The 25613-nt window shown below is 39.5% G+C and overlaps 1 protein-coding gene across 1 annotated transcript in view; it reads left to right on the forward strand.

Moving 5' to 3' along the window:
• Positions 1 to 25613, forward strand: part of LOC119740389 (arginine-hydroxylase NDUFAF5, mitochondrial-like) — a 94917-nt gene that overhangs the window by 20037 nt on the left and 49267 nt on the right. Inside the window, exons 7-8 of the mRNA XM_038215668.1 lie at positions 7529 to 7568; positions 23807 to 23917. Coding sequence (XP_038071596.1) covers positions 7529 to 7568; positions 23807 to 23917 — 151 coding nt within the window. The remainder of the gene's footprint in view (positions 1 to 7528; positions 7569 to 23806; positions 23918 to 25613) is intronic.

Genomic DNA, 25613 nt, shown 5'->3' on the forward strand with positions numbered 1-25613 from the left:
TGTATACACCTGCCAATACTGATTCAATTCATGAATTTTGTAAAACGTTATAGCAACATGTGGAGGTACATGTACCGGGTATACCGGTACGTATTATGGCGCCCTGTGGACACTCTCAGACGAGCTTGAATCAAGATCCACATAACAACATGTCCACTCGAGCGTTCAATGTGCATTTTTTTGCCAACATTATCTAGGCAAGAGAAGCCATTAGGCAATCGCACTTCAGCCCAGACATGAAGTAAATAACCACTCCACCAAAATTAGGCCATTGAAAGTGACAAGCCTGCTTGAAATACCTACTTTGGCAATATAGGGAGGTGTTTTTGTGTTAATTTGATGAGGTGCAGATTGGGTGTCATGTGTATTGCAGTAACAGCCAATCGATTCACGCATGCAGACATTTTGAACTGACAAGCTTGATTACTTTTAGGTAATTGATGTTTGCAATCACGTCATGCGAGGTTTAATGTGAAAAACATGGAGGGGCTTGGGAGGACCTTTTTTTTCTCTTCTGTCTCTCACTCACTTCAATAAACTACATACACAAGTACATGCACTGCAGAAAATGGCAAGACTTGACGGAAATTTCGTTTGGAGCAGAGCTCAACTAAAACATTACATTCTGGTACGTAATATGTTTCTTGTGAAATACATGTATATAACGTTTTCCAATGGATAATACATTTTCTAATTACATGTACATGTACGACTGAAACTAAAAACTCTATGATATTATTAAGGGAATAAATGTGTGCTCGAGAGGTTTTTATCACTCTGTTTAATACCGCTTAGAGTCTGGGTGCTGATAATTACCCGAGCCGGAGGCGAGGGTAATTATCAGCACCCAGACTCTAAGCGGTATTAAACAGAGTGATAAATACCGACCGAGCACATATTTATTCCCATTCATAAATACCTTATCCGTAAAAAAATATCAAATAATTCGTTCAAAAAATCCCGATTTTGTTCAACAAGTTCACTTCATGCTTTTTGAAACATCCCTCTAGCAAAATAATGGAGTGTTCAGCTGGCGAGTAAGATGTAAACAACCCTTTTATGGAGATTGACGCACGCGTAGCATGTTCTGCGCGATGTCACGCAAAACGCACCTGGGGCATTGCGTTTTGAATTTAGAACAATAAAATTCTGACTCGCATGTAGTGTTGCGCATGCCTACATGAGGATTGTGAACGTTCAACCAATGAAACGGTAAGAGACACTGGATTTTTAGGAGTCCACATTTTATTGTGACACTGGAAAAGTGTTTAAGACGAGCTAGCCATGTCTTTATCATCCGTTTAAGACCGGCCACGTGACGGGCTCTCGACCAATAGGAATAGCTAAACTGTCTGAGGTATTTATGAATGATTGTTATATATCATGTGCTTGGATACTGTTATTTCATTGGTCTAGGGCGGCCACGTGCCCAGACAATAAAAATGCATGTCACAAACAGGGTGAAATCGCACTGGGCGTGTTGCATGCGCGTGTGGATCTTTCAATGGCTTTGCGCAATGAGAAGTACAACGTCAAACGCTCAATCTCATGTCCAGCAGGACATCAAAACCTTCAGTTATCAAAGGTTACATCGCAGTGATTTAATTTATTTCTCACACAGTTAGCATGGTTAGTTACAACCATTTATATTTTTGAGTTATTGTCACGATATAACAAAAAAATTTTTGACTGCTGTGATGTGGGATATGCCGTTTTTAACCCCCTCAGGGCGTATACATGTAGCATTCATCTCGGGTGATATGCACGCCCGACGGTGTTAAAAATGTCATCCCACATCACAGCAGTGAACTGGTGAACAGTTGTTGATTCTTCAGTGAATAACCACAATGTAATACAATGTACTACAGGTGCTAATGAGTTAAAGTAAAAGAAGTTGGTTATAGATATATTCCGAGTACCGTATGTGTGAATTCCTGAATTGCATATATTGACTATAATTACAATGTATGACTATTATGGGACCCATAATCATGGAGGAAGGAATTTCTTCCTCCATGCCATAACCTGAAGGACAGATCCAGAAAGATTACTGCCGAGGTGGGGGCGGAAGGGCTCTCTCAAGTGAAAAAATGGCCATATTTGAGAAAATTTTGGTCAATGACCGAGGAGAGGGGGGTGGGGGAGGGGGCGTGGCCACCCCTCCGCATCCCCCGTGATCCACCACTGTAAATTTCTGGTACTGTGCTGCAATCTTTAGTGACCACTTTGATACTTGCAATGTACATGTATACATACATGTAACCCCTCCTACTGTTTAAACAGTCACAGACAGTCCAAAATTCCATCCACTTCCCCTGCCATGCCTTTTGCACAGACTAGTCACAATTAAAACAGTCAGATCAGTAGGAAACTGTACAACACAGCTGTGTTATCAATCACCGACAGTCAAAGTACAGAGCTGTATCAAGTTACATTTAACTGTCACAGCCAGTCAATCCTGCTTTATGTACAGGTACCGTAGGCTGGGAGCTCTGTTGAAACAAGACAGTTGCTTGATTGATTTTTACATACGTGTACATGAAGGAGGTATTCCTTCCTACATAATGTATAATTGCTATCATTATGTGAGCTATTTGGCTCATGTAAAAGGAGGTATAGTATTTCATGTATCATACATGCTCTTTGTTTTGTAAAGTGCTTTTTAGAATTTAAGATACACATAAAGTACATTACATGGTTGTACACAAACCACATGAAATACTGTACACATGTACTCTCTTGGTTTACATTACCCCCGACTTTGTTGCTGATGTTTTGAAAGGTTTAACATTTCAAAAGTGACAACTATCAGACTTGAGATGCTGACGGGGTTGTAAAGCTGTAAATTTTCTGATACGATAACAAGTTTTCTCAGGCGCTTGTTGTTGAAACTGTACGTGTGGCCATTACGCTATCGAGGATTATCATCCTGAAACTTTCACCTGTTTTTTTTTTTTGTGGTCACGATCCTCTTTGCTTCGACGTACGCCTCACAAAACACTCCCCACATGTCTGTCCGCATCCTTTGAACCATACCCCATCCTCTCCCAATTAACTTTGTTTCCTGTGGCCAGTTCTCCCCACTTACTTTCTCACCGTCTCTGCCTCTCAAGTCCTCCTTATCTCATCCAGATATTATCAGAGTCTTTAATAGAAGGCTAGCCGGTTTATTCGCTTTTCTCTGGCTTGCCCTGCAGGATTAAGCTCTGAAGTCGCTGCGGTTTGGGTTTGGAGGGTATTATCCTATCTCTGCAATCTCGGTGCTCGGGCTTAAGACAGTTATGAAGTAGGGAATTGTTTTGATTGCTCTCGTGGCCTGGTGAGACGGGCTTGTCATCAGTCTGTGCATGGCTGAAAGGGATGCTCCATCACTCCAAACAAACTCCTATATCGCCCGGTATAATCACTCTCTGCTTACAAGAGAGCTCTACAGTGTAGCCCAATCATGCTTTAATCAAGAAACATCAGGATTATATGAAGATGTAAATTCCAAAAAAAAGGGTAGTGCATGTTCCTTTACACGTTCCGGTACCAAGGCAATTTCAACTCGTACAGTAGGGTAGAAGTACATAGTGTACGTGTAGCAAACCACAAAAATTATGACTTTGAGGATTTAATTGGGCAGGAAAAGTTTAAGCATTAAAGTTTTGATTGGAAGAGGGGTGGGCAAGGTCTCAGTTATGGCAGCCCATTGTTGAATTGCCATTTTCTGTACAAAATGAAAAGGTGCTAAAGGATTTGAACAATATGGATTTAAACAAGTAGCAAGTATTGAAAGTAGCTCTTCACGTAGGAACTTACTCTTTAATTTTTATTTCTATGAACTGGATTTGATGACAGATTTGAAAAATGACATCTTCCTCATCAAAAACCCTTTGAGTAAAGATACCGGTACCCTCATCTACATGTACCTGTACGTGTAGCAGTTTTCAAAATGTGTTCCACCGTAGTTGATGATGGTTGTGTTAAAGCACTAAGGATTGGTACCGGTAGGTACAATTACATACGGTACCAGTGTATGATATGGCATCTAGAGAAATCATCTCACTGGACTCACCTATGCATTCATTTCTGTCAAGTTACCAGTAAGTTACATTCATGCCATGAATGTTGTGTCGCACACAATGGGCATTTCTACGGTAATGAGGTACATGTACATAGGGGTGACATACATGTACATGTAGGAGAAAAATGTATTTTAAGTTAACTATGGACAAACATACAACCAAAGTACTGTTAAATATTAAGGGACAAACAAAACACTACATGAGACAGACAGGACAAGTGTGAGACAAGGCCTAAATATTAATGCACAAAATAATAACATTTCAATTTACGTGCATATGAATATGATTCAAGAAAATGAGTTTTTAAATTTTTGACAAAGACAGATAGTGTGGGTAATGATATAACAGAATCATCTAAACTATTCCAGTACTTACAAGGTGCCTCGATGACTATTTTTTGACATTGACGTTATGTTCAATTGAACGAACAAATTTTCCCTAGCACTACTTCGAGCGTACATGTACATGTATATACATGAATGTTAGATGCTAAGGTAACACATTAGCCTTTACAAATTGTAATAGGAACGGACACGTTTGTCACACTTGTGTCCGTCCTTGTTACTTTTCACAGTGGGAGATTTGTACAGGAAGATCTGCAACAGACTTCTTTCACTCTTTGCTTTGATCTTTTGGTCGTTGCTATCTCTTCAAGAACTTCTTAGTCTTTGGGATATGAAAGGCCAAATTTGGAATTTGATAATTTTTTTCTTGCAGTGCCCTACATGTACTGTATTAAGTACTGTGGAAAGACCTTATGATATGACATGACAAAACTTTTTTTGTAAATTGGTTTTTTTTTAAATACCGTACTATCTGATCTGAGCTGTACTAATTTTCAAAATGTTATAAAAATGTAGATTGCGAACCTAGCAGAATCTTCCTATAAGGCAACATACGTGTACATGTAGATACATGTAGAATTCAAACAGTGACAAACAGTGTTAAAGAGGTTATGGAATGCTCGAAGACATTTCCGTCATTTTTCGGGTATATGTAGCCTAAGGTGTGATGAAATAAAAACGACTATTGTTTCTGGCATAAAATGAGTACAAAAGGTACTTTTGAGAGCTGTTTTTCAAGTCCTGTCATGCCTGCTTCGACCCGAACGTGCAATTTGTGTAAAAGTCGTCGTTGCGGGCAGCAAACAAAACACAGTAAATCTTGACGTAATAAACAGGACTCCCAATGCAGAGTAGCATAAACGAGTCCTGTTTATTACGTCACGATTTACTGTGTTTTGTTTGCTGCCCGCAACGACGACTTTTACACAAATTGCACGTTCGGGTCGAAACAGGACCTGAAAAATAGCTCTCAAAAGTACCCTTTGTGCTCATTTCATGACAGAAACAATAGTTGTTTTTATTTCATCACACCTTAGGCTACATATACCCAAAAAATGACGGAAATGTCTTCGAGCATTCCACAACCTCTTTAAGCAGGAATTAACAGTATGTAGCTGTATGAAAAGAAAGTACAAATGGGTGGAGGTATAGAGTATGCATGGTAGGCCTACATGTATATAGACAGGGGAAAAAATGCATCTAATATGAGGGCAGTGTGTGTTTTGGAGTCTAATTATCAGCAAAGCTGACTTTACACGCACTGGTTTTGCTAATGGCCTAATGTGCAGTGTAATATCGGCTGAGCAAATATCTGGCTCTCTGTAGTGGGGGCTCGCAGAATCAATGTGAATTAGGTGTCTTTGGAACGTGTGTAATTTCAGACTGCGCAGATCAATTCACGGCAAGTAGGTCAAAGATTGCGTGTGTAGAGACGCAACGATTTGACAAGTCCCCGTGTGTTTTGTCAGTACGTGGCGTGCAAGGCATGCTTGCGCAGTCTTGTTGAAGTGCACACGTCATTGGTCACGCAATTAAAACGGGTATTAAATTTGTATACACTGTGGACTTGGGCCATACAGCTGGTAAAACACATACACGTAAGAGTCTGGGGGATGATTTTGCTCCCACCATGCCCACCAAACTTAATTGCAATAATCGGCTAGTGATATCAGTTAAGTCAATTAAGAATCGTGCTTATTTTGATTGGGAATGAAGTCCCTAATGTACAGTTTATGAGTGGTTAATATACCGGGTGGTCCCTGTCTACAATGAGGAAATTAGGTTGGAATTGTTTTACATGCTTTTTTGATTTTATCTTGATAGCACACACCTGCATACCTCTTTCATGTCTGTACATGTGCACGGACAAACATTTGTAGAAAAGTACTTTCAACCATAATATAAATAAAATAGGTTCCACCAAATCTGGAAAAAAAAATTATTCTCTAGTTTGTGTGTGCTTGTTTTACAAGTTTTGTGAGCGCAGGAACTTATGGTATTTCAGAAATTCATGTACCGGGTACCGGTACCATTGAATCCTAGAAAGGTTTTCAGCGTGCATTTTTGTCAAATACATGTAGGCTTTCTAAAATGAGTTTTGGAGCTGCTGATATTCCTGAGGGACATGCACTGAATTGAAGTGTTCCATTTCAATTCAGTGCATCATTTCAATTCAGTGCATGCATTTGCTGATAGTATCAGCTGCATGGTTTTGTGATAAATATTGTACACAGTGTGTAAAAGTAATGTCCTTTTTGCTTCATAATCTCGGGGGAAGATAATGTGACATACACTTAAGTGCCCACTCATTTTTAACCCTGGACAATGTAGTGCATATTCCCTTGTGGCTGTTTTGCCAAACTGAACAGGGAAATGACGCATATTATGCTACACACAGAATTCACAAGAGGTTTGAGTTCTCAGTAATGGCACAGAAATTTACAACAACAAAAAAGACCGAGCCGTGAATTTCTGCTTCACTTTTAGTTCCCTTTGTTGTCTTTTTCAGTTGCTAAATGTCATGGGAGTACATGTACAATGTATACTCTTGAAAGCACACAGACATTGTTAAATTTCTTTTATGCTTGAAAGAATGAAGTTCAAAGAATGGATGCTGTGTTTAAATTCAAAAAGATTACTTCAGAAAACTTTTCATCAGAAGAATTCCAAAGAGATGTGTGACAACTGTCATGCCAAGCCTTCTGCTAACTATATTGTTTATTTGTTGGGACATAAACAATGTATGCATGTAAGTACATATTTTGCATGTACCGTGTGTGTTCTAGCGGTAGAGCACGGGCCTCATGATCGTGGGATTGTGGGTTCGAGCCCCGCCGTGGCCATGCGTGTTGTGCCCTTGAGTAAGGCGCTTAACCTCAATTATTCCTCTCGACCCAGGTGTTAAATGGTTACTGGCATTAATGCTGGGAGGGTAACAGACTCGCTGTGGAGGAGGTGTAGCGATCCCCCCACAGCAGCATTACATGGAGGAGTCTGGCCTGGCTTCGAAAGAGAGATGGGCACTGCGTTCCTGTGAGTTCACACAGGTTCGTCCCCTTTACTTGTTTACCTTTTATACTCTACATGTTGATATTTTTGTCTCTTTTCTTATTACAGCCTACATTGGGTGAACGACCTTCCAGGTACATTAAAACAGGTGAGTTTGAAAATGTTGTGCCAATTACAGTTGCACGTTTGTAATCGTATATTGTCACAGCAGGGGCATGCCTTTGCCACAGACTTGCTGCGTGACTTGCGACTTGATCATGTGTGATTGCCTCCGGTCTTTTGTCTATTTCTGCATTGACTGAACTGCCTCAGTCACCCTTACCCTCTCCCTACCCTGAAAAGTGTTGGACGTCAGCACCCCAGCCACCCATTGGAACATGTTGGAAAATCTTGCATGCACTACTAAAATGGTCTCTCATCATCAGTGGGAATGGTATCCTCTGACCTCTTGTCGGTGCTCTGTAATGCAAGACACTCCTTAGCTCCTTGTGAATTGAGCCAAGCACCAATTCATGCATTTGTGGCCATCCTCGTAACAGCCTTCAGAGAGAGAGAGAGAGAGGTTGTTCTCTATCTGGTCGACCAGTGATATACATGTATAAAAGGACGTAATCACATTTGATTCGCGACATGCCTGACCTGTTTTCGTTCAAGTTGCAAATTTGTCTGAGAATGTTAGGGTTCATTAAGTCTTGTCCTTGACCATTACGCCATCTGCTTATTGAGAGGATCAGGGTCTACTTTTAATCCCAAGATTGTTGCCTGTGTCAACAACATCGAAGATGAGCTTTGGTGATCGCAAAAGGGCAATATATTTGCTTGGTCAGCTTAGTGTGTCATATTCAGGTTTTTTTGACTGCAGTTGTTTGGATTCTTCACTGCTAGCCACTTGTTATTGTTAAATGTTCATGGTTGGAGACAATATGGTCTTACAATTTGGAAACTGTCCCTAAGCAGGGCATATTCCATCAATTCCTTCTCCCTACGCAAGATCAGACATGTTTGATGAGTGCATTTGAGGAAAATGATGGTACATGTAATTGAGTCAGTTAACAGAGTAACATGTACATATGCACCAACTGTTTCACATGCTTACAAATTCAACGTGTACATGCACCTGTTCTTTAAGTTTTTTGGTGGCCTAGTGTAAGATCACAGTCATATGGATTTTTTTCCTGACATTGCAGGTTTCTCTGATAATATTGCAATTTTGTGCTGATGAGTTATGAAGTGTTTCTGTTGTCAAATGATGCCATTAATGCAATTTGCCATTTTGCAGATTGGTTTCATAACATAAATTATTGATGATGTCCTTTTAGAGCTACTAAAGTAATCCGCAAATGTAAACACACACACACGGAGGGGGAGGGGGGGGATTATTACACTATAAGACCAAGTTTGTTTATCACCAATCAAAGTAAAAAAAGATCTCATTATCAGTGATTTTTGATCAATCTATACTTTCTTACGTGATTAACAGAAAGCAGACTGTTTTTACATGAATTACAAATATGTATACATTTTGGGTGTGGATACTTGTATGAGCACATTGCCACAGTAATCAGGAATGCCCAAGTCATATCAGCTGCCCATTAAGTTGAGTAGCGCCCTCGCTTGTCCTAAAGATCCACTTGTATTGTACCTCAGGAGATGGATCGTGCCGATGATGATTCAAGGTCGCTTGGATTATTGGATTGGATTCTCTCCTATAAAAAGCTCTGGTAGTTATCAACAGTTCCTCATGCTGAAGTCACGATGCAGAATTTTGGATTTTCCACCAAATGTTTTGGTTGTGCGAAATATTTCTGTCAATTACAGGTGCATGTTAAACTTGAATCAAAGCTGATTATCAGTATCCCAATGATTCTTCTAAATGTTTGCCAATAATTAGACACATTATTTTGAAAGCATGACATCCTCATAAAAAGAGAGAGAAAAAAACAGATTTCAAATATCATGGATTCTGAAGTCAGTATGGAAATATTTGTGGAATTTCACAAGAAACTCAATCATAAAATATAAATCCTGGGCTTTATAGGGCTTTATAGCTTTACCGTAAAAACTGCAAATTTCATGAGTGTCTGTGATCTGTCGCGCCATAAACATGAAATCTATGTTGGTTTTTCCCATGTAGACACATAGGGCCTGCATTTCCTCACAAATGGTCTTTCAAAACTTTCTTTTCCATTGTCTGAGAAGTTACTCAGTAATTTTGTAAAGTTGGTTATGGGTACCAGTGCACCCGATTTCATCAAATTCTTCGTAACTTACGATGCATCGCAGTGATGCGATGCGTCGTATCTCTGCGATGCATTGCAGCTGCGACGCGTCCTGCGATCCATTTCATGAAACAGGTCGTAAGTGCGACGCGTCGTAGGTGTATGTATATAGTCAGCATACAGTAAATAGTCGTCTGATATTCAACAAAGAGTCGTCGGATCTCAGCTCGAAATTTGTTAAAACGTAAAACAAAATGGTGGCCGTGCGATGCAATTTTGAAGGAAAACAAGCTCTCAGTGGACTGTATAGCTACTTTGAAATTTCAACTGCAATATTCCAGTCTAATTCATAATTATTCAATGAATTTTCTATTTACAACTTTAAACATATTGCCTCGGTATTATAATCTCGTTTTTGTCATGTTTATGGCATTAAACTGGCTTAGAAAGGGACTCTTCGTATTTTGCGATGACCACTAGACACGTCGTAACTTGCGTTCTATTTTAAGCCATTTTTAAGGAACTTACAACGCGTTCAACACATCGCAACTTTCGTGAAATGGATGATACGACGCGTCGCGACGTGTTACACGTCGTAACTTGAGTTGCGACGCGTCGCAGCGCTTCGTGAAATCGGGTGCTGATCCCATAATCTGAAACCGGTTCCTGACATCAGCGGTACTCGGGTACCCGTTTCCGATGTACCGGTACATGTACACCTTTAACAGTGTATCATACTGGGTACAAGTAAGTCACTTTAACCCTCCTACGTGCAAACATACATTCTGTGCCAAGTTGTCCTTTCAGTCAAAAACAATCGAATGACTGTTTTCAACAGTTAAGAGCTCCCAGCCTACATAAATCTGACTGGCTGTGACTGTTTATGTAACCTGATACAGCTATGCGTTGACTTTAGGTGATTGATTAAGCCAGCTGTGCCTACCACTTGCCTGTTTTTGTCTTTTGACTGAATTTGACTAGTCACCAGTCACCGTACATGTGTAGATCTTGCTTGAAATATGATCCGACTGTTTGTGACTAGCCTGTGCAAAAGGCTTCTATAGGGAAAGATCACCTACCGGTATACAAGTCATGTACATGTACCCCAAAAGGACATTACTTCCTACATGTACAACTAACAATCATAGTCAAAAGTACAATCTTTTCGGGGGGGGGGGAGAGGCTGGACAAGATAATAGAACAAGATAATAAAATTCAGCCCACTGCATGTGTGGCTGTTTACGTATATTTTTGCAAGGAAAGATTTATCATCCGCTTCTGAGATTGATAATGCACTTGGTCCGTTGTCGTTTTTATGAAGTGCTCCCTCCTCTATCCAGCTGATGTACAGGATAACTTCCAGCCAGCATTTTATCATTTAATGTCTGAACTGATCTTTTCACGGAGCCATGCATCATTATGATCTTTAAACATCGCCACTTCAATGATAAATCTACCAAGTCAATGTGCAGTGGGTTCTGACTTGCTATTCATGCTTTGAAAATGTACAGGTACCGGTGCATGTACGGTGCAGTTGAGTCTCGTTATGATACAAACTTATCGGGACCTTGCCAAAATGTTTGTTATAATTTTGTATTAAGACTAGAGGAGGGACAGTCTCCATATCGTTGTGCACATAAATGCACAGTTGGGACCAAGGCTTTATACATGTATATTCAGTTTAACCAGAATTTGATGTTCGTATGTCAACTGTGTAACAGTGTTCGAGAGTCGACTGTACCCGCCTCGGTATATCTTCACAACTTTATTGAGGGGTGGTGTCTTTTTGTATCCATCCTAGATTTAAAATTTAACGAATTTTTTTTTTTTTATAAATCAGAAACAATTCTGTCTTTGAAAAGGAGGGAGAGAGGCCGTTCTTGGTGCAAAGTGTTCTTAGAGGGTCTAGTTCACAGTCAGGGTCTATTGCTAACATTAAGAACGTCTTGGAAGACTAGAGACTGATGAGAGAGGAGGAAAATGTTCCGATATAGAACACAGGCCAGCAGCATACTCTACCTTTGAGAATGTAAACAATTTTATTTAATTTTGTTTTGTTTTTGTTCTCTCTCTCAATTGTATTGGGTTTCTTGTCATGCTGCACATGAGTCAGTGAATGCCTATATGAGTCTCTATTCTGTACATAGATGTTCAATAAGTCATTTCCAAGATACAGTATCAGTCGTCATGTCTGCAGTCATCAGAAAAAAAGAAAGAAAAAAAGGTTGTTCTTTTGTGATTCCAAGTCACATCATCAAGTCATTAAACTACGTTTTGTTTGAGGCACAGCCCAAACAAACATGTACAAACATAAGTTTTTTGTATGACATGAAACATTGTATGTATGCATACCGATACACAATAACAATAATAATAATGAAAATAACAGGTCTTGTATAGCGCTTTTAACTAAGATCAAAGCGCTTTATTATTACCCCTGATCATTGGGCCAATGAAACATTCCAAATACCATCCCAGCTCCCTGGAGAGCCTGATGCAGCCTGTTAGGCGCAAGGAAGCTAATTCAACCACAGTAACCATCTCTGCCCTCACAGATACCCATTTACTCCTAGATGGAGAGAAGCAATGAGTGACAAAGTGCCTTGCCCAAGGGCACATGCACCATCATGACCCCAGGCTGGACTCGAACCCACAACCTGCAGCTTTACCTGCAGACCACGAATCCAATGCCTTAACCACGAGGCCACAGCACTCCACTCCACTACATGTAGTTTTTTACAAGGGTACCGGTGCCCATGTGTACGTAGTACACGTATTTTCAATCATAGCATTGGCCATGGATGATTTAGCATGAAACGTCAAGTGAGAAATGTAATTATTTAAGAGCTTTTGCTTCCGGGGATTTTCACGCATGCTAAACATGCTGAATGTCCTTTTTCTATTTGGCCTACTTTTGTCTTGTTCACTGAAATTTGATACAAGTTGACCTACAAATTTACTACATCAGTTTGAGACCAAGATTGTTTGAGTGGCTTTTTAGGAACTCCCCTCCCCCCCCCCCAAAAAAAAAGGGGGAGGAGAGAAATACAAGTGCATGTAGAGGAGTATTTTTAATGAAGACCTGCGGGTTCTGAAAATCGTAAAAGAAAATAGGGCCTACATGTATGTACTTAAGTTTAATTAATATTTGGGAAAATATCAACATGATTTTTTTGTCAAATTTGCAGAACAACTGCTTCATACACGTTAGTGTTGTATTCGAGTCCTTGCAAGTTCCTTCAAGTCCATCACAAGTCCTTCAGTCTCAAGTCAAGTCATTAGCTATTCAAATGAAGTGTTACAAAAGCATTCCTGTGTCATTGTTCATCCAGTTACTTGTGACTGGCTTCAGGAAAGGACTTGCGAAAGGTGTGAAAGAACGTATGAAAGGACGTGTGATAGGCTTGAATACGACACTAGAACACGTACCAGTACATGTAGGCACTTTATTCAGAAATACATGTATGTGTGCAGACTTTGGCAAATATTTAAGCTAGCATGGACAAAAGATTCTACAGACAAGAGCTGCTTGCTAGCCATTACAAAGAATTGTGTACCGGTACATGTAATAACCGTGGTTGCATGTTCGATCGGACAGTGACACTGTGAATTAAAGGAGAGTCCCACCACAATTTTGTTTTTAATTATAAGATGATAGACCATGTGTTTGTCTGATTTAGCTTCAAGATTACACAGAGAGCCGTGACCCTTTGACAAGGGGTCATTGCCATATAATGCCTCTATCCCCCCAAAAAGAAAAAAAATTGCAGCTTATATTAAGGGAATAAATGTGTGCTCCGGAGGTTTTTATCACTCGTTTAATACCGCTTAGAGTCTGGGTGCTGATAATTACCCGAGCCGGAGGCGAGGGTAATTATCAGCACCCAGACTCTAAGCGGTATTAAACGAGTGATAAATACCGACCGAGCACATATTTATTCCCATTCATAAATACCTTATCCGTAAAAAAAATTCAAATAATTCGTTCAAAAAATCCCGATTTTGTTCAACAAGTTCACTTCATGCTTTTTGAAACATCCCTCTAGCAAAATAATGGAGTGTTCAGCTGGCGAGTAAGATGTAAACAACCCTTTTATGGAGATTGACGCGCGCGTAACATGTTCTGCGCGATGTCACGCAGAACGCACCTGGGGCGTTGCGGTTTGAATTTAGAACTATAAAATTCTGACTCGCTTGTAGTGTTGCGCATGCCTACGTGAGGATTGTGAACGTTCAACCAATGAAACGGTAAGAGGCACTGGATTTTTAGGAGTCCACATTTTATTGTGACACTGGAAAAGTGTTTAAGACCAGCTAGCCATGTCTTTATCATCCGTTTAATACCGGCCACGTGACGGGCTCTCGACCAATAGGAATAGCTAAACTGTCTGAGGTATTTATGAATAGCAAGCAATTGTTTACTTGTGTATCTACATGTACATTGTAATCAAGAACTCCTATCTTTAACCATTTTCATCCCCCTCGTTTTTCAATTTGAGGATGGTCCACCCTTTCCATTACATTTTGTGTACATATCGAAAGGCATTGTCTGCATCTTGAATTATGTAACAGGCACCCTAAGAGATTACCGCTGGGCGAGTAACTCGATTACTCATGATTAGATAAAACTACTCGAGGTTTTTCATCTACTCGAGAACTCGTCCTGGCTCGATTAGAGGCAAGTACTCACGAGTTCGCGGCTTAATACGTCCCCTGCAAACAGGGAATCACTCCCTCCAGCTCTCTCTCCCTACTGGTATGATTCCATTCCCCCCCCCCCCAAAAAAAACCCCAACTGAATGACTAAAAAATGGTGCACGGTAAGGATTTAACTCAGTGTTGAAGAATGTGGTGTGACTTCCATGCTATTTGCTTGTAGTCATTTTTCTGCTTTTATGGGAATTTGATTAACTACTCGCGAGTACTTGACTACTTGTGAGTCATTTTTTTTTTGGCGAGTACTCGAGTAGAAAAATCCACTACTCGTCCAGGCCATACATGTACATGTATATACATGTACTGGTACCCCTTTTTTTTATTTGAGTATACTGAAGTACGTATGTACACATTTGTTGAAACATACACAAATGTACAATGATGTCTTCTATAACATGCATACTGTAACACAAACATGCGCATGTACAACATATTGCTATCCTGTAAAATAATTGAAAAACTGCCTTTTTAAACTTGTGCCCAATTAATGAAGCGATTGGAAAGCCAGAATGACGCCATTTTCAATTAAGTCTTTTTCCATTCAGATTACAACTTAATTCAAAATTTCTGTACTTTTTTCCCAGAATAAAAAAAAAAATTCAGGGAACGTCATCTCAATTTCAACTTTTTTATTTGCAGCTTGCCCGAAGCATACTCCTAGGTCAGCTCTGACAACGGATAACATTGATTGAGGTTCCTATATTGATATAGATGATGACGAGTGCCTGGGGCCTGTTTACGTGCGCATGTTGAACCCCGCGATTGTATTTTCCCCGAGCGATTACGGCGGGATTTAACCTGCGCCTGCCCTCGACGCCGGTATTTAAGCCGCGGTCGGTTCGGCAGTCGGAGAAAAAAAAAAAGGGTGAACCACCGATCTGGCTGGAAGAATACTGTAAAGATAAATCTGCAGAAATACACACTGTGGTTGGATGAAGACTTCAACTTTGTGTCAATCACACAAACATTTGACCGTGATACAAGAAACCCTTCCATCATATGTCTGGTAATCTTGGATTTTTTGATTGAAGACAAAACTCATTGATTGGTTAATTTAGTGGAAGTTATGAAGGCATTGTACATGTACATGTACCAGTACATGTGCACATGCACATACACAATTGCATATGTACATGTACATATTGTGCAAGACTTGAAATTTAGGATGTTTTTTAATAACATTTATAGTTGCAGGTACATGTATGCATGTTTTGTACACATGTACCGGTATGTACAGTATGTTTGTTACACAACACAAGTTTGAAATTGTATGTGGCAAAGAAAAAAATGGGATGAGAATTAGTTTTATTTACAGGGAAAATTCAAACATAAGTAACTTAAAATGCACACACATGTACCGTATATCAAATGTTGACATCACTGTTTTATGGAAAGTTGAATCAACATACATGTAAAAACAGCAAGGCCTTGGAAAAAATACCTGTACAAGGCAATACCCAAACAAAACAAAAAACCTAAAGATGCAATTCAAGAATTTCTTTAAATAAATCTGCTACAATGGTTCTTTTTTGTATATTAATACAGAAGGAGAAATTCAAAAGAATTGCCTATGAATGTTGAGGGGTTTAAATAAATATCATACGTTGAATTCCATGCAATTCAGATCTTCCTTCCTGTTAGAAAACTGGAAATGCATTAGTGTCAATTTCAATGAAATGTACTTTCTGCACCGAAACCTTCTGCCTTGCATCAATAGGTGCTGAAAGTATGAGCATTGTTCTGCCATTCATAAGTTCCATTGCTAAGTAAAATGATGCGCTGTTGGTAACTTAATTTCTGAATCTGATTCTGATAGCACAAAAGACACGTTCTTTCGTTGATCCCATTATTCATGTCTTTGATATTAAGGTTGATTGTATTTTGAGGATGTAGACTTTGACTTCAATTGAATTATGAGTGTGCCTGTGGACACAGCCTCCGCAATTCCATTTTTTTTTTCACAATGACTGGAATTCCAAAAGCAACTGAGAAATAATTGTTCCGGTATCAGTGATGTTTTTAAAAGTGAACATGGCAGTTGTGAATTGAATGTAAATGATCAAAATTTTAAGTTGCAAGACTCTGAGGTATGCAACTTTAAGCATTCATTTAAGCCCCCCCCCCCCCCAAAGTTATTCCTCAGATGGAATTTTTGCTTCGGGGTGATGTACATGTAAATCAAATTAGGTTTTGCCCTTCACCGACCTATAAACACTGTATACTCAGTGTGTTACCTCCCGAGTGAAAGTTGGAAAAAATCACTCGGGTGGGACTCGAACCCACGACCAGCCAACTGATCCCGTTAGCTCGGTGTTCGAGTGGTAAGACATCTGCACTAGAAAGCCGGAGGTCGTGGGTTCGAGTCCCACCCAAGTGATTTTTTCAAACTTACACTCAGGAGGTAACACACTGAGTATACAGTGTTTATACGTCGGTGAAGGGCAAAACCTAATTTGACAAAAAAATAAAAATGTGTTATCCAATTAAAGGGGACAACAATACCTTTCATTTGAATGATGTGCCACGGAGCTGGAATAAGTGTATTTTTGTGTCCAAAACTGGTATTTTGCCTAATATTATGGAGTCATTCAGGTAGTAATTTGGGTGCCTTGTTTTTCATGCAAAATGTTTGTGTCATTAGTGAGTTTTTGTTTTTTATGTACATGTACATGTGCACATGTACCGTACTTCAAAGAAGCTGTGGATGATGATTTGATCATAATCGGTATTAGTATCATCAATCTCTTTAGATCTTATCAATGGTGTGATTTGGTTTGTTTTATTTGGCACTCACACAAAATAAAAAAAGGACAGGGAAAACAATAACACAAAGAAACATTTCAACATGTACATGTACGTAAGGAGTAAGAAAGCAAAAACAGTACCGGTATGTACAGCACAATTACAGTATACTGCATACAGCACAGACAATTTGGAAAAAAAACCGGTGGCTGGCATAGATAGCCCATGAAACCAAGGCTTATTTGCAATGGGGTACCACAGGCCTTTTAAATACAAGAACAAGCACACACACAAAAATATTGGCGTGATGTATCCAAATAAATATTTTGCTGACGAAATGGATGAAGATTAAGATGCAGGCCTGCCAACTCTCACGCATTGAGCATGAGATTTACACATTTCTGGTTATTCTCATGATCTCACGCCCACACACGATTTTTCACCCTAATAAAAATAAATAGATAATTGACTCCAAACTCAAATTTAATGTTCAAATTATGATTTTTTGCTCAATTTTTTTTTAAAGTGGTCAGAAATCGCCTCAGATCGCACCACAGAGTGTCAAGAGCTTCATGCTCACATTAGTTCAGATCAAGCACTCTCACCAAATTCTCACCCTCAGCTGATGGCTGATACTCAAAGTTGGCAACACTGATTACATGTACCGTAGATGAAAAAATATAACTAAAGAATTATACACTCCAACACTTCACATTGAAACATTAGGCCTATATACAAACAATATGCAAAAGATATTAATCTGTAGAGTAAGTACAACAATATTCAATACGGGATATAACTTTAGGTAGTACATGTACGTTGACATTTGAAGAGGGGGCATCTGAATTTGTTTCGTTCGTAATCACGGCTGTCAGTATCTGCTATATACATGTATATGCCTGCTGAGGCAAAGCAGATCCTTTCCTGCAAGTGTTGTCTACCATGATTCAACCTCTTTATTACCTGGTACATTGGTCAGTCTTCATTTGATATTGCATAATTGCAAGGTTTCTTGAAAAATGCATGCATGCCCAGTCAAGGAGTTACAGTTTTAAGTATGAAAGCGAGGGGACAAAATGTCTTAAAATGGCAATCGAAAACCGGTAAACAACCAGGGATTGGCTGGTTGGCAGTGTGAAGGAGCGTGGTCGTCTTTCCAGACCGTGCAACAGCTCAGTGTAGAATTACGCGCCAATCTATCCCACTCCGGCGTCCCAAGGGACAGATTGGGCATCCGCGTGCCACGTTTAACTGCTGATTACCTGTTGTTACTCCACGTCGTCGTCGCAAGACGCTAAAACTCCCAGCCAAGTGGTCTGCGTACGACATGCTGATTTGATATTCAATCCAGCCCACCTTGATTTGAAAGTTTCAAGTTCATCTTAGGTTGAAGTTTTGCTGAGAATTTTTTTTTGTTTTTTGTCAGTTATGCTTGATTGGTCGATGAAGGATACGGCAATTAAAGTTGTTGGCAAAGGAACTGTGGAAGTCTTCATTTGAAGAATTATACAGGTGTGCCTGAATGGTCAAGACAATGTGGTTAGGGGAACCTCAAAATTTGAAAAAAAAAGCAGGCCTCACAGTGAAAGCTTTAAAACCTATAAAAACCTATATTTCAACTTTGGAGCCTATTTTATTTTTTTATTATGACCTACCATTTGTATTATGACCTACCATTTGTATAACCTGTAAAAACCTACATTTTTATGCTGGCATACATTTCAAAAAGTTAACAAAAAAAATATTAAGAATCAATTTTGACCCATAGTCTTGATAGTTTATACAGGTATCATAAATTTCCAAAATAACAATGTCAAGTACAAATGTAGGCCTACTTCTCTAACATATCTAAGATTGTTTTACAAGTGTGTCAGAATTTTGCAGTTTGCATGAAATTGGTAACTGTATAGTGTGGAGAACTTCAGGTAAGCAATTTGCTATATTTCTGCTTCCCCATGCTGAAAATTTGACAGTTTCTGCATAAAACAACCCTATAGATACATACATTTGTAAATGCCTATGTTGTATATTTTGGCACATGGACAGCCTTAAAAACATCTAAAAGTTGATTTTCAAAACCTAATAAAAAAAACTATATTGATGAAGAGGGGCACTGTGTCAAAGGCCTGAAATATTGTTGGAAACAAATGTCAAGCTTGGATGATGAAACAGCCTTGAGCTAGCTATATCATAACCAACTGCAATCACAGATATCTGCAATCTTTGCCAATTCCGAGTTTGGATTCGCAATGTGATGAGGGCTTTGCACTTCAAACGCCAATTGGATTTCTTGCTTGATACCATGAAGGGGTCTTAATCAGCAGCTGCCATTGTCATTTGGGGTTTAATTGTCACTCGGTGATGTTCTTGATGCAGTTATTGGTTTTTCTCGTGTTGCCCAGGGAATCAGAGAATAAGCCAGGTAGAACTAATCGATGCGCTCCCTGTGGTGTCATTGACCTTGCGATGATGGAAGCTAAGATTTCTTAATGCATCCACAATTGGCTATGATGAAACACTAACATGACAGCTCCTAACGATTTGTCTGCAATTTGATTGGAATTTCCTTTTCCGCCATCTCAATCAAGAATTTCAGAAGTTGCCTGTGAAAGTGCTTTTAATTTTTTAACTTAACAAAAGTTTTGGAGCATGCATATTATTATTATTACTATTTTTGGGGGAACTCTGGGAACGAACGTAGTATCCAGACGCTACAATGTACCACTTCTTTGGTTGTGTACAAAGTCTATGGAGAGTTGCATGCATTTATTTAACAAAATTGGAAAGTTTCTCAGTCCCAGATTCATGTCTTTTCAACATTTTTGCACTGACTGACCTTCATGAGATAATACACGATAAAATAAAGAGGCGTCAGGATACAACATTCTTTCCAAACTCTGTTTGATACACATTTAAATGTACATGTGTATGTACAGTATACAAAAACATGAAAAATGTAGTTTTTGAATTTTTGTCTTTGATACATCCCAGGTGCAGTAAAACTTACAAAAGTTGATGGAAGAATGTGTTTAAACGTTAGTTCAAAAGACAAAGAGCTGCCTGCTGATATTTTTCCAAACCTGGCAGACTTCAACAAACCAAGGAGCTATACATCTGACCGAACTTTTTGGCTGTGGCTTTGTTTTGTAACTGCATGTTAAAACATCATGATTTCTCAGAAAGGAGTGTTTGCAATTTCTCAGCAGCTGAAATTTACATAATATGATACAGGAGGATTGTGGCTGGAGGCGATGTGTGATTGTTTTAAACATGACTTTAAATGAATAGCCTTCATTTTGGCCTTGCTAACTTGAGATGTACATGTATGAGATGTGTTTGATCACGAATAGCTCCATGGTTTGATGGAAACAGGCTCAGGGGACAGCAAAACATACATGAGCCAATCATTCTGAAAGTAACCCGCTCAATTCCCCGTGGGTTAGCAGTCTGTTGAACGATTTGCTTTTGTCTGTCCCGAAGAAAGATGATTGAGACATACAATGTAATGCATAGCGACTTTTATTAAAATCTTAAATCAACACTTTCAACTGTATGCAATTTAAATACATGAAGTGGCTTGTATACGTTTGTGTGGACAAACACCTCATGGGACTTGAAGGATAAACGTGTCTCAGCAACTCAATCAACAAAAGTTCAGCGTAGCACTTACCGCAGTAGTTTTTGCATTTTGCTTACAAACATACACACTGCTTACATACATGCATAACCTGGACATTTCCTTGGGTTTGGTTTTGAGATAATGATCAGTCCGATCAACCAACCCTTCATGTGCGGTGATGGCCGATTTCTTTGGTTCTTACCCAGGTTGGAAAACCCAGGACAACTGCTTGGTTTAAACTTGCAGTCAACCGCAAGATAATCTAGAGAATTTGTTGTGTGAAAGAGGTATTAATTTATTTATTATTCATAAATACCTCAGACAGTTTAGCCATTCCTATTGGTCGAGAGCCCGTCACATGGCCGGTCTTAAACGGATGATAAAGACATGGCTAGCTGGTCTTAAACACTTTTCCAGTGTCACATAAAATGTGGACTCCTAAAAATCCAGTGCCTCTTGCCGCTTTATTGGTTGAACGTTCACGGTCCTCACGTAGGCATGTGCAACACTACCAGTGAGTCAGAATTTTATAGTTCTAAATTCAAAACGCAACGCCCCAGGTGCGTTCTGCGCGACATCGCACAGAGCGTGCCACGCGCGCGTCAATCTCCATAAAAGGGTTGTTTACATCTTAATCGCCAGCTGAACACTCCATTATTTAGCTAGAGGGATGTTTCAAAAAGCATGAAGTGAACTTGTTGAACAAAAGTGGGATTTTTTCAGAGTTGTAATGACTCGAGTCAATGACTCGACTCGAGTCCGACTCGAGTCACATTTTTTGGTGACTCGACTCGACTCGAGTCCTGACAGGTAAATGACTCGACTCGACTCGAGTCACTGCGAGCAAATGACTCGACTCGACTCGAGTCCCTCATCAGAATGACTCGACTTGACTCGAGGAAGGCTAATAAGACTCGAGTCCCAAAAATAAAAGCAAAACTTACTTGCAAAAAATATCATTGCAATGACTTACGCCGCGCCGTTCGCGTTGCCAGTTTTTGTTCACGTCACGTTATGTTCGCGTTTTATGTACGTTCATATGCAGCGGCCGTCTGTTTTCCTTCCTCCATAATGATACAACAAACATACACCGTGTCGCGGACTCCCACCTTGTGGTTCTATAGCATGTAATGCTAAACCCGGAACCAGACTTAAAACGCATTTCTCAATCCGTGGTTTCATCATTGGTTTCGGGCGATTTCTTATAAAGCTCTTGGTGGAACGCTGGCTAAATTTATGTCCCGATTTCACAAAAAAAAAAAATGGATACGGATGGGACCACCTTTAAGTAATCAGAAACAGTTTTGTATAATGTAATTAGGTTTTGACGTTGTCAACGATCAGCAAAATCTAGACCCGAAGCCAAAACAGTTATAAGACCGAAGTTTCACATCTTCTTATCTGTGACGTGCTAGCAATGGAAACTGTTGGTTGGGTACCATACAGCATACTTTATGTCTTTGGATTTTTGTAATAGACTGGTGCCTTGTATTCTTTCTCTCTTGTGTTTGTTGCTTTTTATTGTAATTTATTATATAGTGTTCAAATATTTGTGACTCGAATTGACTCGAGCTAAATACTTGACTCGACTCGACTCGACTCGACCACATACTGTGACTCGACTCGACTCGACTCGACCTTGTTGACCTAATGACTCGACTCGACTCGAGTCACTTCTTTAAAATGACTCGACTCGACTCGAGTCACAAAAATCAGTGACTCGTTACAACTCTGGATTTTTTTACCGAAATATTATATTTTTTTGACCGAAAAGGTATTTATGAATGGGAATAAATGTGTGCTCGGTCGGTATTAATCACTCTGTTTAAGACCGCTTAGAGTCTGGGTGCTGATAATTACCCTCGCCTCCGGCTCGGGTAATTATCAGCACCCAGACTCTAAGCAGTCTTAAACAGAGTGATTAAAACCTCTCGAGCACACATTTATTCCCTTATCAAATCAGGGTAAAATGGTGAAAAAACATACATGTCTGTTAATTGCCTGTTTGTGCAGGTGAAGCTCAAAACCCAACTTACAGTATGTACAAGTACATCCTTAATATGCATCATTTCTTATCTAGCTTTAAATATAGAGGCAGTACTTTCTCTTCAATGCAGTCATCGCACCACCATGCAATGATCGTGGTGACTAAACCAGTGTTCTTTTGCGAGTTGACTGCAAAACGCCTCGAGGGAAAAAGTCACGTTGACCAATTTCTTTACATACGGTCCATAAGTGCTCTCAGATTTTAAAATAGAAATAGAGTCTTGAAAGACCATCTTAACACAACCCAAAATTCTTTGTTGAACTTTAAAATTATTACGCGCCTAGTCATGTTTCCTTCTGTGATTCATTTGAAAATTTGTAATGAAAATCTGTATCCTCTCCGAGTGATCCCCATTTACCATTTCCCAGTTTTGCAGCATAAATGTTGCTACCGGTAGCATCGTGACTTTGGGCTTCATGGCACGTGGGTTAATGTCTTCTGACTAGTCCCCCACGAACAAAGACATTAACAAAATGGGGAACCCCCAACATTATGAGGACTGCATATGGATACGGTATGTACCGTACATGTACAAGCTTACATGAAGTTGGTAGAGTGCTGGAACGGCAATCTGGATGTCGCAGGTTCAAAGCCCGCTCCAATAAATCTCTTTGTTTTAAACAACCCAAAATATGTACACTATGTATGGAGTGCACCCATACTGAAATTTGTATCCTTGTGGAGACATTTCTTTGTTCTTGTGTAGTAAAGTTTTCGAGTTTGAAAGTGTAGTTTCAAAATGCTCTTATTTTAACCAGAATTAATTTCCTTGGCTGAAATTTGGACTTAATATCCCTTTTCTAAAACTCTTCCATTTGCGACAGATCAACCCACCTTGGAAATTCATAGTTTTTGAGTAGAATCCATATAATTTTGTGAAAACCTTGTGGAGATGTATTTATCTATAGAAATTGCCCTGAGGAGACGTATAAAATCTTTTGTTTCCTATTGTGTGCATGTCTCCAGAGGGCACGGTGCATCAGATCAGTACTATGCACAATTTACATAGTTTGTTTTGTGTCTTTTTTGGCTATGCATTGTAGATCCTTCGGGCACTGAAGAATGACGGTGTTTTCATCGGTTCCATCTTTGGAAGCGACACGTTGTTTGAGCTCAGATGCTCCCTCCAACTTGCAGAGCAAGAGAGAGAAGGGGTAAGAATGACAAAGAATTTAGATTGGGTTTGCATGGGCTTGGCCAAAGTTGAGGATGCAGGCATTATTACCAGTATATACTTCATTTTTATAGCTGCACCATCCCCATCTGTGTGAAAATTCCATTTTAACTGAAAATTGGTGGCTGGTTTGAACTGGTTTATAATGGTTTAACTGGTTTCAAAGCCACTTAATACCAGTTCAAAACCAGTCAAAACCAGTCACCATTCCCCAGTTGAACTGGCACCAGTTGAAACCAGTTGAATCCAGTTACATGTAAATTGGTTTCAACTGGAATTTTTACCTGGGCGCGCGCGCGACACCAACCGGCTGGGCAGCGGCCGGGTCGACTGGGTCACTAATATTTTTCCTGGTAGTTCACCAGACCAGCAGTTACCGTGGACTTCATGCTGAATGTCTAACTGTACATATACTGGTGCTAATTGTGACTACTCTATGAGAGATCCACGTACATTGTATATTGTGGGACACCGCAATGCATACACACACTGTTTAGCAAGTACTGGTAGAAGACAAATATGTCATCTGAATGTGTACAAACTTGTAGCATCTTCACCAGACTACACTGTACATCACGCATGCCTGAGTGTCAAACAGTCTGTTCAAACACTCCATTGCAGTTAATGTTAATGGCAGTCAGTATGGTGCTGCAGTGGTTACAGTCCTCTCCTTCCACCTCTGTGGCCCGGGTTCGATTCCTGTCCCGGACCACATGTGGATTGGGTTTTCAGTCCCCAGCTGATTCCGTTGGTTTTCTCCAGAGTATTCATCTGGGATTTTCCTCCCACCTCTAAAACTGTAATTTCTCCTCATTGTCTTCTCTCTATAGGTTTCTTCAGGCTTTCGAGCTCAGTGCCTAGAGCACAATTGAGGAATCTTTGGTTTCATTACCATTACCATAAATAAATAAATAAAAAATAGATAATTTGACACGTCTGCAATGTACATTACATGGTACCAACTTTGGAAAGAATGTAGATTTGATTCAGCACATGCTCTTTTACATGTAGTTTGAGGAAATAAATACCTGTAGTACTTTATTTCCTACAGTCATGACTGAAAATGGAGTGACTCACCGATCAAGTTGTAATTGGCTTTGGAGCACTTTGACATTGAAGTCTGAGTATTTGTAGGAGTACTGAAAAAATGGTACAAGTACATGTACTTCATGTGCTTGAGAATTACACTTACGTGGCAGAATACTTATATGCTATACATTAAACATGTTTAATATGGGCTTACATGCACATGGACTGTGTGGATGTGCTTTGCAATTGTTTAAAAGACTTGATTTTTGCGTTACAAGTAAATCAACAACTTCCTTAAAAATGTTATATGTACATGTATACATCTTAACTAAAGCCTGCAATTTTGAGTTAAAAATATTACATGTACATTGTATGTCAAGATTAACTAAAGCCTGCAATTTTGAGTTAAATGTAAAAGAGTAATGGCTGGTCAATGCTACATTGTATGTGAAATCTGGTCTGATCAACAGGTGTTCTGTGCACTTGTAAATTGGCTGGCAAGTCCGATCCACTGACTATACTTACATGCATTCTGTTCACCAAGCAGGTTGTTGGTCGTTTTCTGTGTTGATTTATTTCTTCTCTCTGTGTTTGGGTGTTTGTCCTTCAAATACATTGTATCTAATCGGCGTTTAAGCATAGCACGT

The sequence above is a fragment of the Patiria miniata genome, unplaced genomic scaffold (assembly GCF_015706575.1).
Source record: "Patiria miniata isolate m_02_andy unplaced genomic scaffold, ASM1570657v1 HiC_scaffold_5, whole genome shotgun sequence".
In the NCBI taxonomy this organism is placed as follows: Eukaryota; Metazoa; Echinodermata; class Asteroidea; order Valvatida; family Asterinidae; genus Patiria; species Patiria miniata.